The sequence below is a fragment of the Festucalex cinctus genome, chromosome 4 (assembly GCF_051991245.1).
Source record: "Festucalex cinctus isolate MCC-2025b chromosome 4, RoL_Fcin_1.0, whole genome shotgun sequence".
Classification (NCBI taxonomy): domain Eukaryota; kingdom Metazoa; phylum Chordata; class Actinopteri; order Syngnathiformes; family Syngnathidae; genus Festucalex; species Festucalex cinctus.
In genome coordinates this window covers 23,229,240-23,244,466 of record NC_135414.1, presented here as the reverse complement: position 1 = coordinate 23,244,466, position 15,227 = coordinate 23,229,240, and the positions used below count along the sequence as shown (strand labels likewise).

The following is a 15,227-nucleotide window of genomic DNA, read 5'->3' as shown; positions in this document are numbered from 1 at the left end:
CTACTTCTCCTGTCGACGCATCCACATCCCAAACGAATTGAGTGACCTAAAAGATTTTAGACTATTTCACATGGCCAGCAAGGAAACAAGGCTGGCGGTGCTGTACTGCCATCTGGTGGTTACTGGAAACAAGCACGACGACAGGAAGGAGAATCTGAAAGCTTTTTTGTACTTCTTTATCTGCTTAGAAACCAGTCGGGGTAGACAATCCTAAATACTAAACCGGTTCACTAATTCACAGCACAAAGCCTTAACACGTGTGTAAAATCTACTCAGTTTTCTTTTTGCTTTTCACATGGCTTATAGCTCATAATTCTGGATGTCTGGATGCTGCCTCTTACAGGCCAGTCTTGGTACTACACCAGACATCTGGTGTGGAGGAGGAGAACCATAATTGTTGGTGAAAAGATACTTGTAGAGGTGCTATATTATCTCAAGTATGACACACAATAAGAGGAGTAAGAAACCAGAAAGAGCACAGGTATATTTCATAAAATTCTTTAATCATAAACTTGATGCAAGTTTAAAATTACTTTACATGGTCAAATTCACCCTTGCAATAGGGGTAACAAAAAAAAAACAAAATCTGAACCAAATGCAAAGCATGCTAACCAGTGCATAACTTAAGAAGCCAGGGGGGGACAATCGCGGTTTTGTGGAACGTAATCCGGCCTCCCTTTCCGATTTCGGATCAGCGTCGGTTTGGGGAATTGTTGGCTTATGGGGGAGCTGCTTTCAGTGCACATCAGACACAGGGTTAACAATCATCAGAAAAGGTCAAAGGTTATGTTGGACTGGTATTTGTAACTTTATCTAACCTGGTTCCACACACGGTGCAACACAAAACCACTGCCAAGTGCCAAGACGTAATTGTTACTCTGTTAAGGTCTTTAAACTTGAGCTACCAAAAAAACAAAAACAAAAACATTTGTCCAGAATGAAATGAAAATGTTATTTCTTGACATTAAGAATTGTCACCGCTGTTACCGGCGGACATTGCCAATGAATAGATGTTCGGTTTCCACCCAACAAGGCCTCGCTTTGCCTTTCAGTAACTTTGAGAAGTTGGGATATGTTGACATGCGCAGCAATGATCAGGATGCGGATTTTGAAAATCCTCAGCTACGTTTTGCGGTATGTATTCCTGAGTTTGCGCCCACCCTCCCCATAGGATGCTAGCATGAACACAGATTTTTGTGTCGTTCTGAAAAAAAAATGTCCACTTGGTGACGACATGCAGATCGGCAGCCGATGTCTTTTTCAGAAGGGAATGACGGAATTAAGACTGCGTTCACGCTCGTAGTTTGATGCTCTCGTTCGGTTGCAAAAAAATATATTAAAGCGCCCGGTTGATTTGGACCGCATTTGTGGCGGTCTTGGTCCAAACTGAGGTGTGAACACAACCTTGTGATGAAGTTTCCTATGCTGCCTTTTAGACCATCCGACTTCAAAACAAAAATGGTTTCGGTAACACTGCTGAACATCCACGACGGGTGTGCATTAATTGGAATGAACACGGAACAGGACAGGAATCACTCGACATCACAGAGGCGTTAGGTGTTTCCGTGATGGTGGTAGTGAGGTGCAAAGTTCAGACTATTGCTGCGAGTTGAGGAAAACCAAGACACCATCTAGGACAACTCGGAAGGTCACTTTTGTTTCCCACCTTCAGACGTCCACAAAGAAAGGATTGGCGTTGTGGCTTGCGAGAAATAAACGGGCCGATTAAATGAAGGTTCGATGCATAGCCTGACTGAGGTTCATCCGGTTAGAGGAATGACAAAAAAACAAAAAGTAAAATAACCAAAAGCCTCAGGAATGCCAGTGACAGCTGTGATAAAGAGGTGCCATCAAACAAAAGGGCTCAATGGTCTCTTTTACACAAAGCCAGAATTTGTCCAACATGTTCAGGAGAAATGGCACCGACACGGAAAGGTGGACGCTGTGATTTTCGGCTTTCGGAGGTAGTATCAGAGCCGTGATCCAAGCGGGATGCCAAAGCTATTCCGAGGCTTCGGGACAGACTGTGCCAACTTTAACACTGACACTTTTCCCGGTTATCTTCTGTTGTGGCTCCGATGCAGGCAATTTGTTTTTTCAGGCTTTATGTGTAAAAGAGGCTATTGTCACCTGGATTACAAATTAATAGTCAAAAGAAAAAAAAAATGCAGTAGTCATTAGTCTTACATAAGAATATGGCGTACTTTTAGTTTCCTTATGCAAGCGTATCCATGTCGCAACTTCTTCATTCCAAGAGGAAAGCTGCTGTTGATAGTCACGGCCCACACGAGCGTACTCGATCTCAAGGACCTGGGACGGGCTTAGATTCGAAACATCCTCTTGCAGAAATGTACACGTTTACACTGGCGTTAAAATCGACTAGATTACAGTGTGAGTCGATGCCGTCCTGTTCGGTCCAGTTTTTTTTTATATAGAATTCTCAACGCCAGGTTCGAGGTGACAAAGCAAAGGTGTCTGTTGCCTTCACCTGAGGCCTTCAAGCTTTGAAAAGCCGTCCAAATGGAAGCTGGCTCGCCTTAAGTCCGTGGGGATGTTGTTGAGCACGACCATGGCGGTGTGGTCCAAAAAAAGGTTCTGCAGCCAAATAGGCACCGTCCCATTAAAAATGAGCCTCAGTGATGGCCGACGCCAGCGGGATTATTTAGTCCACCGTTTTCAACGGGAGATAAATATGTGACGTCCTAAGCAGAGGTGTGGTCTATTTGCTTTATGTGCTTGTTTCTGGTTGGTTGGTCACTGGATGAGGAATTTTGGCTTCGAGTTCACAAAACGTTCAAAACTGTTTGCGCAAAAAAAAAAAAAAAAAGGTGGTCGCAAGGAAAAGGGCATGGAGGGGGATAAATCATCTTTAGCCATCCTCCTTTGGGGGCGTGTACCATCCTGGAGGCAAAAAGCAACAGATTCAGTACATGAGAATGTTTTGATGACAATTTTAGTGGGTATGGGGTCACAGATTACGATGTTCCAGTTACATTTGTTACATCCCTTTGGGTCTTTGGTAAAGGCTGAAGTGGCGTGAGAACTCGTCATCCCTCCTGCACTTTTACTGCCACTGTAATGAAGAGTCCTTATCTAACAGCATTTTTGTTCCTTTTTGACGTAAACTAAACATTAATACTGCCCCAAAATGTTTTTTTTTTTTAGTATTGAAACCAACTTGCCTCGTATGCCAGACTTTCTGGCAAGGGAATTTTCACCAGTCTGTGCTGTGACTTAATGGGGGCGGCCACAGAACACTACTTTCAACCACCATCATAATTATTTCAGAAACCGAATCCATAGAGGCATGTTCAGTAGTGTTTGAATACGACGTAAACGTCACAGAAATGATTAAAAAAAAAAAAAAAAAAAGAGGGAAACAAAGTCACAGGAATACTCACCATTCTTTTCATGGATCTGGACCAGGGATTTGTAGGACTGCTGTGCTCTGGCTAGATTGTACTGGTTCTGCAAGGAGAGAGGAATCAAGGTCAACCTTTGGGACAATAACAATATATGAACCATTTTTGAGATGAGACTTCTGGATCCAATTACCAGCATAAAATGGAGGACTGTTGAATATGTACCATTAATGCAACAATAATTAATATGATGCATTTATAACTCTCCACTGTGTTAGACAAACAGAAAATACTGTACCAGTATTTTGCATACTAACGTTACATCACCAATATTGATCATATTCGGTCTATATACTGTTTGCCTAAAACAGCTACACACATGACTTATTTGTGAATATAAATTAATTATTGGATGATATTGTTTATGGACTATTATTCATGATTATTGGTCAGGCTGACAATATAATACATTTCACTGTTGGGGTATATATTTTTACTTTATTAAAACGATGTCTGTCCAAGGAAATTACTAAAAGAAATCCACAGTTGACAGTTCATTTGCCTGTTTATTGACTAGTTATACAAATAACATAATATAGACATATTAGAGAGAATATCACAAAAGAAACTGGAAATACGATATGAGCACACCGGGAATTTGACTCTGAAGTGCGGTTTCCTATGCCAGTGTTGTATTGATCAATATAACTTCCCAAGGCTAATGTCATATTGGGCTTGTTTACAAATTACGTGGCAAAACTGTTTAGACTGAATTGACACATTCCTTTTTGACTCAATTTAAAAATATATATTAATCAATTGAACTCTTATCAATCAATTGATTAATGATTATGCCCAACCCTAATGTATGTACATCACAATAGCTGTTAAACATATGAATCAGATTCCACCAACAATGAGGTCAGCTCTACTGAAACTGTCTTCTGTAGATAAAAGCACTGCACAACGACGACAGCTTTGAGCTCACTTACTTTATTGGCTCCAAACTGCACTCTGGCTTTTCCCTTGACTAAAGTGGCATTGATCTGCATGATGACAGACTCAATTGAATAGGCACTGCTCCAACCCTGCAGGCAAGAAAGCGAGTAGTTATAAAGGGCCTTAATTAAATTAAATGAATGAATAAATAAATAAGCATGCACAATTTGACTTTTTAGGCAGATGTCAAGAATAGATCACCTGTTTGGTGAGAAGCTCCATGCACAGGGCACCTCCTCCAAGAACATAACTAAAGGGGACAAAAGAGGAAGTGTTATTCATTTCATTTTACATGTATTTGTTTATTTCATTCTTTAAATAAAGAAATGAAAAGGGGAAGAAAGAAGTAAAAAACTTCTAACATCTTGCCCCTACTATTCTATTCCTTCATGAACCCACTTATGTGTGAAACGTCTGTTTGCATTGTGGCAATGGTGTTGAAACATTTATAGTTAGTACCTATAACTATTCATTACGAGACACACGGGTGAGTTTGATTGTAAAAAAATAAATAAAAAAATAAAAAAATATGTTTTTGACATAGCATGTGGGCGGTGCATGGTAACTAATTTTATGACTTGCCCTCAGATGAACATTTTGGGAAATTCAGCCCCCCAAAGATGGTTTCCCTGAGCAACATGAAATTTGGTAGACATGTTGATTCCACAAATAAGAACCCTTGCCTGAAAAGACACAGGAAGTCTGCCGTTTTCACATGAAGCGGTTACTTTAAGGTAGTTTTGGCTATTTCCAGGTACCCTTAAAAAATTTAAATTTAAACTGCTATGATAGACAGATGGATGACACTAAAATAAAAAATGAATGAGTTTTCGTTATCGTGTGGGTGGAGCATGGCGGCATTACATTTTGAATCACATGTAACTCACCCCCCAGAAAGCACAGGTGACACAACCCGCACAAATGGAGGATCAAAAGGGAAATTATCCTAAAGAAGGAAACACAGTAGATTTATAACTGACTGTTTTTCTTGCAATTGTATCCCATATTTGTCAATGTACTTACTTTGTAGGAAAAGTTAAGTAAAATGTAGTCCATTCCTTCCTTTTCCTTTAAGACTTGTAAGTCGCTGTGTAAGGGGCTGTCAGGATCCACGCTGTGAGTGAACACAACACGACAACATTCATTCGTGAGTGTGTTCCTAAACAAATCCAAGCTTCATTCAAATTCTCACTCACGTTCGTAGTTTGACATGCCATTCGTACAGGCTGTCGTTGACCAGCTCCACCGAATAGATGCCTGCCATACAAAATGGAGGAAATACAAACTTTCATTCAAAATATCTGCATCAATGATTTTGCCTTTACAATGATAATGATTCTCAGTTATTGTAAAGTAACATTTCTTCCATTTCAGAGTTTTTTTTTAAATCTGTTATTGTGCTCAACTTCTCTTTATATTTGTAAAGACTACATATAGTTATTTTTATCATTTTTGCTATTAATTGGTGCTCTTCTTACCGGTATTACCAGTATATTATTCTGCCCTCATGCAATGGCTTCCCAGGTACAAAGCAGCCTACCTGTCTTGTAACTTTGGGACCTGTAGATCTCTCGGAGTTCTTTCATCAGGCGGTCCGAGGCTTGCACAGAACCAGACACGGCTCCCTGAAAGCAAATGAGCAAATCAGTGGAAGAAGCATGTTTTAAGTGAACCAGAGTGGAAAACCAGACACATTGGGAGGTAGACACTGGTGTCAAACTTGCACTGACAGATGAAGCCCTCCTGATACTAACTTTTGAACAGACCCCCTGTACATTCATAACGAAAGAGGGGTGTGAAATTTCATATTCTCCCATTTCGCAGTGCGAAAATAATGATTAAATTAATGATTTCATTTGCCTCACATTCAAGTGGTCCTGCCTCTGGTTCTTCCTGATCTTCTCCAGGACGGCCAGGTTCTCCTTCTCGATGCCGTCGTCTTCAGACTTCTTCCCTTCTACGGGCTCCTCCTCTTTCATTTCATAGTGGTCAAGGTCCTCAATGTCCTGTCGGAATCCACAGGCGAGATGTGAAGAACACTTCAAATGTTAACGAGTATGATTACATTCTGAAAAGGCAGAGCTGTTTAGCTCTTGCCATTTCAATCTCCATCTTATAAACAGGAAGTGTTCTAGTCCAAATATTATTACCTCTCCCATCTCTTCCTCCTCCTCTTCTTCTGACGTGACCTCCTCTGTCCCATGCTACAGACAAACATACACATTATTAAGGCAATCACAATGTATTTGGATACATTTTTTTTAAATGCAATAAGTAGTGTCTGTCGTACCTTCCGGTCTTGTCCAACAGGGCCGGCGGGCAGCGGCTGGTCCAGCATCTCCACATCAGGATGCTGGGGAAGGTTGTACAGCCGGCAGAGGTCACAAATCAGCTTCTTTAATTGCTGTAACAGCTGGAGAAGACAAAAGTTGTTGACGTTAATAAATGCTTCAATGAGCCAAAGAGACTTCATTTGATCTGGTTCCTGGAAAGCAAGGTGTGTTCCAACTGTGTGTTAAGGAAGGCAATTTATGCATATACAAATTGTGCCACTTTACAACGTTAAAATAAATAAATAAATAAAACAATAACAACAAGAGGGGAACCTGTAAACCATGCAGTGTCAATCTAATCAATGGACCTAATTTACTATAATCCCAAACAGTGGGTGTAAATTGCATATTCATGGCAACAGGTTGTGCATAATTTACTACGACTGCAATCTTTTATTCAGACACCAAATTAGGGGGGGGGGGGGGGGGTACTCAGGGTCAGAGGTGAAAAAGTGGTATTAAAAAAAAAAAGTTGCATGCATTATGTAGCACTGATGACGTTTCACCAAATAAATGAATAATTAAAGTAAATATTTTTGAGGAAGCAAGATACAGCTATGCCTTGTTTGATTTAACTTGCCCCAAGTGTGTGGCATTTCAATGCATTTACACTTCCTGCATAATGTTGTGCTTAAAACTTGGGAGAGCACACCCGGAAAACTGCTCTCGAAGAAGGCAGCCCAGCACCGATTGTCCCGCTGTGCTGAAATGACCTAGACACATGGAAATGCAGAACTGAATGGAATTTGGTCATAGGTGATATGGCATGACGCCTTCATGTGACTGGCTCCAAGTCAGCCCTTGGATCACACATTAGTTCCAATATTCCATTACTGAATCGACGATATGTTGCAATCATTTTTATTTGCATGCCTAAAATGTTTACATGGACGAAGAAGCTTTCCATGCAGCATCTCATTTTGCTTATGCTACTCTGGAACTACTTTGTGTGCTGGTTTGCACGTGTTCATCAGACACGCTACTTAATGAGCAGCAGTCCCCAACAAATAGGCCATAGACAAGTATCAGTCCTTGAGCCAATGTGTATCTCGCTGCACTGAGAAACTGAAGAAAATAGAAACTGAAGAAAAAATAATTTCATTTATCATCACACATGCCTCAAGTCAAACCGCTCATCTCGATCATGTGATACTGTAGGCAGAGGTAGACAATAAATGGCTGCGCATAATACGGTGGTGATATTTACCAAGGTGCTGCCTTTTCTTACATCCTCCAGACGCTCCAAAACTTGTGCCAAGCTGGGGTCGTCAGAGTCCACAAACCAAATAGGTGGTGTAGTTGGATATGACTCCTAAACACACAAGTCCACAAGTTGCATTTTCATGAGGTTTTTTTTGTTTGTTTGTTTGTTTTTAAATAACGAAGCCAAAAAAATATAGTTTAAACCAATGTGAGAGATCATCACATCATGTGTGCCATTGGAAATTATCCTGTTCAGTAAGGTCTTTTAGGCATTTTTAAAAACAACTTCAATATACGGTCTTTTATTTCCCACCCCCTTCCTTTACTTTTAATCGTCTTTAAACCTTTTATTTGTAAATGAGTTTCAATGTTGTCAATGTACATTTTTAGTTGTGTCATTTTTGCTTTGTGAATGTCTTAAGCTGTTCTGTTAGTAAATGCTTTTAGGTGTTAATGCTCAATTGGGTTGTGTGACGCACATTGCCTTGTGTTTGATATCCATCCATTTACTTGACCGCTTCTTCATCACAAGGGTCGCGGGGGTGCTGGAGCCTATCCCAGCTGGATTCGGGCAGTAGGCGGGGTACACCCTGAACAGGTTGCCAGCCAATCACAGGTGTATGATATGCTAATACAAATAAAGTTGCCATGTTTTACCTTGATCTGAAACAATAATTTCAACCAGTGTTGTAGTGGCAGCCTGAAAAATAAAATGCCCTTCCACTAAATGATAAATAATATTCTCAACCTCTTAAAATAATGGCCTGAGTCATATTTTGACCAAAATAAAATTGATCAATATTTGGAAAAGAATGACTAGCCATTATTGGATCATCTTTGATGAAAAAAAGGCACTGACGCGAGTGGCAGCTTTTCCAATAGATGCGTGTGTCCTCAGTTACGAAAAGTAGTTTTGGTTTCAAAAGTAGATCGTTCTCTCCTGTTTACAAATCATATGGATATACACTCCACTGAGCTAAGACTCGATTCATTTGAGTGCTAAAAGTTCATTTCCATTGTGCATAAATACAATATCTATCTTATCTAGATCTTTCCCAGTGTATCATGAGCACACAGCGTTAGCACGGAATCTGCTAGTGCTCCCCAACTAGCAAATTTTCAGGCTAACTTTAGCTTGCTGCTAACCCCCACATAAACATGTCAATCGCCGCTACCGTACTGACCGTTATGTTACAGTGGATAATCAGCAGCTTCTCCCCGGTTACGTTGAACTGACAGCTCAGCTCGTCGGGCTTCCAGTCGATAATCCGGAATCGTTCGTGGTTTGGGTCGAAAATAGACTCCAAAAACTTCAGTTCGGCCTTCAGCCCCGACACCGACATCTTCCACGCATCTCCGGCCGGGCCGCTTGGGGAGGGGGGGAAGAAAGTCTGGGCTTTAGCTCGGAGCTAGCTTAAGCCACAAGCAAAAACAAAAAATAAAATAAAAATAAATATCTGGGTTTGATTTTTGAGTTCAACAATGACAATGTGTCGCTCGGGCTCCCCCGTGTGAGTCCTATCGACCCGGTGCCTTCAGCGGAAAGCGTCCGGTTCAAGTTAATCTCAATTCGATGTGTTTTCACCGACGTAGCGGCTAACGTTAGCGTTTAACACGTTAGCATGCTAGTCCGTTGTTGTTGTCTTTCCGTCTATTGTTGTTGGCCGCCTAGAGTGACAACAGTCTTAAAAGGCTGCAAAGCGGCGTCCGCTCGTCTCGTCCGCTCGCTCCCATTGCATGGCGCCCCCGGCGTTACTCATCGAAGTGGCGGGCGAGCGCACGGTTCTCCCCGCTACCCCACTGCGGGTGGAAATAATCGGCCGGAGGAGGGACAGTGTTTTTCATCCCGGTTCATCTACTGTTAGCGTAGTTGGCCTCTCTGTTGGGGTTTAAAGATGGCGTTCCGCGATCTCGCCGTTCCCGCAGCATCCCATAATCCACCGCGCGGGATCCAGGGCAAAAGTTTAGTCGAAATTCTGTTTTACTTTTTAATACAACAATAAATTTATGGTAGCGATGCTTGAACTCTATAATTTAGCATTTATATATTTGTTTTCTTTAATAAAGTTTTCACCTCTACAGTTTTTACAGCATTCACAGCTCAATACACTGGAAATTTAATTATGCTTAATTTTTCATGGTAAGCGAAAAATATTGTTGTTATTGATTTTTATTTGGTCGTTGTTGAGACATATTTGGGTCATATTTGGTGGAACCAGGGAGAAACACTCCTGGATTACTACAAGGAAAGTCTGGTCCATTATTCGTCATCTCAGGAGAGGGAATATGAAACAGTGTGCTACTGATCTTAACTTGGGATGTTGTGAATCTGTGGGGAGAATACTTCGAAGACCTCCTCAATTCCACCGACATGTGGACGCAGAGTCTGGGGACTCCAAGTGCTCTCCCATCTCTGGGTTTGAGGTCACAGGTGTTAAAAGGGCCCTTGGTGGCAGGTTTGCGGGATTGGATGAAATCCGCCCGGAGTTCCTAAAGCTTCTGTTGTGAGGCTGTCTTGGTTAATACACCTCATCACATCACATGGACATCGAGATTAGTGCCACTGGATTGGCATCCTGGATTGGGGTGGTAGGCTTTGAGTCAGTGTGGCAAGATGGAAATCTTGTTTTACAAAGGAAAAACACATTTATAATCTCTCGGGGTTGACCTTTTTGGCCATAATTCCAAAAGGTATGTTTGACATAAACACAACATTGGTCTTCATCAACACAACACTGGTCTTCAGCGGCTGCTGGCTTTATAGATCTATTCATAATGTTTGTAAATAAGGCACCAGGTTACTTCTGGGTGGCAGAATGTGATTGACAACCAATCACTTGACCTGACATCGATAACAAAAATATGCATAGGCTTGCACCGCCAGTCTTGCAGTCAACAAATATAGCCGCAGAGGAACCTGCTTGGGAGGATAAATCGAGTGGATGTGGTAAATAGTTGTAGGCTACAGAAAAGATTGCAAGATTACCTGGTAGTGGGTAACAACGCTTTAATGGCTAGGTAACTTCACATTGTTTAGTTAGTACATATTTTAATCCACGAATGAGTAAAATATTGCATATAACCAATACTTTCCTTTTTATCTGAAACACGGAATAAGGATTAATCTTCCATTTATTAATGCTAGAGAGCTTATTAGTACATTTCTTAAAAGGTCAGTACAGTAGTTCACAATTTGAGAAAGACAATTATTATAAGGCTATATACTTGGCACGAGTCAAAATGACATTTAGAGAATTGTATTAGTACAAAAATTCCACCAGGGAGCAGTATTTAACCAAACAAGAGAGGCGCTTGTTGCCGTCATTCTCAGAAAATAAAAATGTTTGTTCTTAGGAATTTATTCTCCTAAAGTTTCTTTGTATTATTATTATTATTATTATTATTATTATTGTTATTGTTGTTGTTGTTGTTGTTGTTATTTATACGTTTTTGTATTTTTTTTGTAATATTAGAACCTTATTCTCATAAAATGCAATGCTAATGTTGTAAAACTGTTTTTCCTCTACTATTATTACATTTCCTAAAAAACAAAAATCACATAATATTACATACACACATAAATTGACTTTGTTCTTACATTTAAAAGTAGGATCTTGTTAATATCATGACTTACAGTATAAAAATGTACAATATTATGACTAGGTATGGGCCAGTATTAGATTCCGACGGTATGATAACTGTGAGCAAAAAAATATTGCTGTACCACAGTATTAAAATTACAGCTCTGAGTTGACCTTTACTAAAACATTTGGGTGAATAAAAATATATATTTTTCCCCACATTAAATACAATCTATATTTGTGACAGAAGAAACATGTAGCCTACCAACACGTACCATGTTATGTTTCATCACAGTACCTCGCATCTGACCCATCATCATCCTCCATGAACCAGGAAATAACCTGCATCGACAATTTTGTCTGCAGTTTGACAATGTCGGATGTCTGCACTCCACTGAATTACATTCTAGTAGTGCACCATTTGTTAAATGAAGCAAATGTAATGGCCCAACGTGGTTTATTCATGTCATGGTAAAAGATGTGGTTGACATGCACTCCGTCATGTCGAGGCTCTTGTTGTACGCGCTAATAAAGAAGCAGATTGCTGTTGTCTTTGCTGATTTATCCTACTATTCTGTCCTCCACATCAGCGCCAGGCAAAATGTTAATTAAAAGCCCCCATTGTAACCTCATTCCATCTCAGCAAATCGCTCCTCGCCATTCATAACCTTTACGATTTCTCCACAGCTCAGTTGATAGAACGACCTCACAATTCTGAGGTTTGGGGTTTAAATCCCACCTTCTTGTGTGGAGTTAGCGTGTTCTCCGGTACTCAAGCTTCCTATAGCTTTATGTAGATTCTTTAAAAAAAAAAAAAAAAAAAAAGGTTCTATGCTACTTGGATTGAGTGTGAAGTGCTTGCATAATTTTGCCAGTTAGCAAGTTGACTAAATAGCTAACTATTAGCTATTTAACTATTAACTTGTTAGATAGCGGCAAGCTAATGAGTAGGCTAATTCGTTGGTACACAGCAGTTTTTCAAATATCAGTTGTGTAATTCTCCTTTTTGTTTTTTTGTTTTTTTTGTTTTTTTTGGTTGTAATTCTCCTAACTGGCTAGATAATGACAACAAACCATGAACGCAAAATCTGAACCAGACTCCACCAATTGTTGAGGTGCTGTGAAATTATTTGCAATACAAGTTTGAATTAGCTATAGCTGCTAGCACGATTTGAATGTTAAATCATGAATGTAATCATTTTTGTTTCAACAAAAAGCTAATTTAATGAAATAGTGTGACAGTCTTGGACTCTCCAGTCCAAGTCAGGTATCTGTGCTTTGAAAATTTGGCAGAATATCAAGTCATCAAGTTTTGTGACCGGAACATTTATAACTCAAGTCGTCAAGTTGTGCTCGCCACTTGACGCTTAGCTACGGATCACTAAAAGTCAATCCCTCATGCTCATGCTGCTGATTCACCACATCCGGCACAGCCACTTTGTCAAGTGGCGACAACACCATTCCGATTCTCTCAACACATACGCCTCCACACACAAACACACACCATGACATAGAACACCCCCAGACTTACTGTATATGCTACTGGAGCTAATAAATAAATAAATTAATTAATAATGCAGTTTGCCTTTACTGAAGAGTCCATTGCGTGTACGCCACAGTACATACATTGTATATAACAAGTCAATTAAATACACAATAACGGACTAAATAGCCTTCTTTACACAAGTACTGACTCTATCCCAAAAATTGTCTTGAAAAGTGGAATTGTTTACTTAATAAATACTATACTATAAATGTAATCTTACAGATTTAAATAATTAAAAAATAAAAATAAAAAAAATAAAAAGATCCTTCAGTCAATTATGTCAAAATAATCTACTAAATGACATTGTTTCACCAAAACAATAAATAGTATTCGGTCAAAATAATCCACTGTCAAATGGAACATGTAATTTTGATAGCAAATAATACATGGCACTATTTTCCCAGATACTGATTATTGCCCTTATTGTATTGACAAAATTGATTTGAATGCTATAATAAAAGCATATTGCAGAATAACAAATATGTATATACCTAAATGAGGACATAAATACATAACATTCAATCAGTGTGCTACTAAAAATCCTTCTAAAGACCTGTATTTTCCTGGAAAATGAAACTAATTCTATTATAATAATCTAAAACCCATTCAAATAATCAGCTATTGAATGGCAAATATTCATAAGTAAACAAAAAATATATATATTTCATTAATCTACAATATATGCATTATAAGAGGAAAAAAGACCCCAGTTAATAGTCGAAGCGTCTTAGCCAGTTTAAGTGCTTCTCCAATGAGTCCGTGGAGGGCCATTAGGGGCGAAGGCCGAGTAAATGTCACCTTGAGTTGCGGCGGCATTGCCTCAGAGTGTCTCCCAGCTCTAGTTACATCGTCACTTACACACATAATTGCACACAGCGTGTGACAGAAACACGCAACTTGGCCATTAATGCTACTGGCATTTCAATTAATGAAAGACCATTACGTACAGTTATGCCGTCTTGCTAAGCTAATTACGGGAAATTGGCTTTTTGACGGCTTGACTGGACTGAACGTGGACAGACTGGGCATGATGTGGATAGACTTAGCATGACATGACTGAGCAGAATGTGGAGACTAGAGCAGAATGTGGAGACTTGGGCAGAACATGGAGACTTGGGCAGAACGCGGAGACTTGGGCAGAACGTGGAGACTTGAGCAGAAAGTGGAGACTTGAGCAGAACGTGGAGACTTGAGCAGAACGTGGAGACTTGGGCAGAACGTGGAGACTTGAGCAGAAAGTGGAGACTTGAGCAGAACGTGGAGACTTGAGCAGAACGTGGAGACTTGGGCAGAACGTGGAGACTTGAGCAGAAAGTGGAGACTTGAGCAGAACGTGGAGACTTGAGCAGAACGTGGAGACTTGGGTAGGAGGTGAGAAACTTGACCAGACGTTGAGAAACTTGACCAGACGTGAGGGAGAAACTTGACCAGATGTGAGGGAGAAACTTGACCAGATGTTTAGAAACTTGACTCAATAGCAAACGTTACTAACCAAGCACAGCACCCCACACCAGGACAGGACAGGACAGGACAAGACAAGACAAGACAAGACAAGACAAGACAAGACAAGACAAGACAAGACAAGACAAGACAAGACAATGCTACCACAACGCGTGAAAAACCCCACTGACTAAATACAACACTAACGATGCACTAACAAGACACACCTGGGAAACACAGTAGGCAGAGGGCACTAATTCGGTCACACATACTGGGAAGGGAAGACACACGCAGGTGGACAAGGTTAACGTTAACGAGACATGGGATGAACTCAGGACAAAACACTACAAACACCTAAAACCAAACCTAACCACATGGAACCAAAACATGACAATCTGAACTAGATTCCACTGATTCACAAAAGTTAACTACCAAAAAAACTTCATATGGGAACCACAGTATCCACAAGACCAGCTATCAGAGTAAATACTATTGCACTTCTTTTAACTTTGGGCAAATGAAAAATTATGTTGGACTTGTCGCCCATTCGTGCCTTGAGCTTTGTCCCGTATTATCCCCATATTTTTATATCTATACACCACATCAAACTGGTTAAACTAGAGCATATGTGGTATATGACAATATATAACTGACACTACATTAGTTCTCTTTGAAACAGGCGGCAGTAATCAGCCAGCGGGACAACTTGTCTCACTTGTGTCACTAATGAAAAGTCTCCGGAGAAGACAGATTAGCCAATTAA

At 40.2% G+C, this 15,227-nt stretch overlaps 1 protein-coding gene across 1 annotated transcript; it reads right to left on the bottom strand.

Annotated features, from left to right (window-relative positions):
- Positions 1 to 482: 482 nt before the first annotated feature.
- On the bottom strand, positions 483 to 9,820 carry LOC144017831 (ubiquitin-conjugating enzyme E2 Q2-like). The gene is made up of 13 exons (XM_077519769.1): positions 9,082 to 9,820; positions 7,902 to 8,006; positions 6,652 to 6,774; positions 6,512 to 6,565; positions 6,227 to 6,367; positions 5,902 to 5,986; positions 5,558 to 5,618; positions 5,385 to 5,475; positions 5,249 to 5,307; positions 4,563 to 4,611; positions 4,355 to 4,450; positions 3,402 to 3,468; positions 483 to 2,901 (listed from the first exon to the last, which is right to left on the bottom strand). Exons 1-13 carry the CDS (start codon positions 9,238 to 9,240, stop codon positions 2,870 to 2,872), a joined length of 1,122 nt encoding a protein of 373 aa, XP_077375895.1. The 5' UTR covers positions 9,241 to 9,820; the 3' UTR covers positions 483 to 2,869.
- Between the last annotated feature and the right edge of the window lie 5,407 nt (positions 9,821 to 15,227).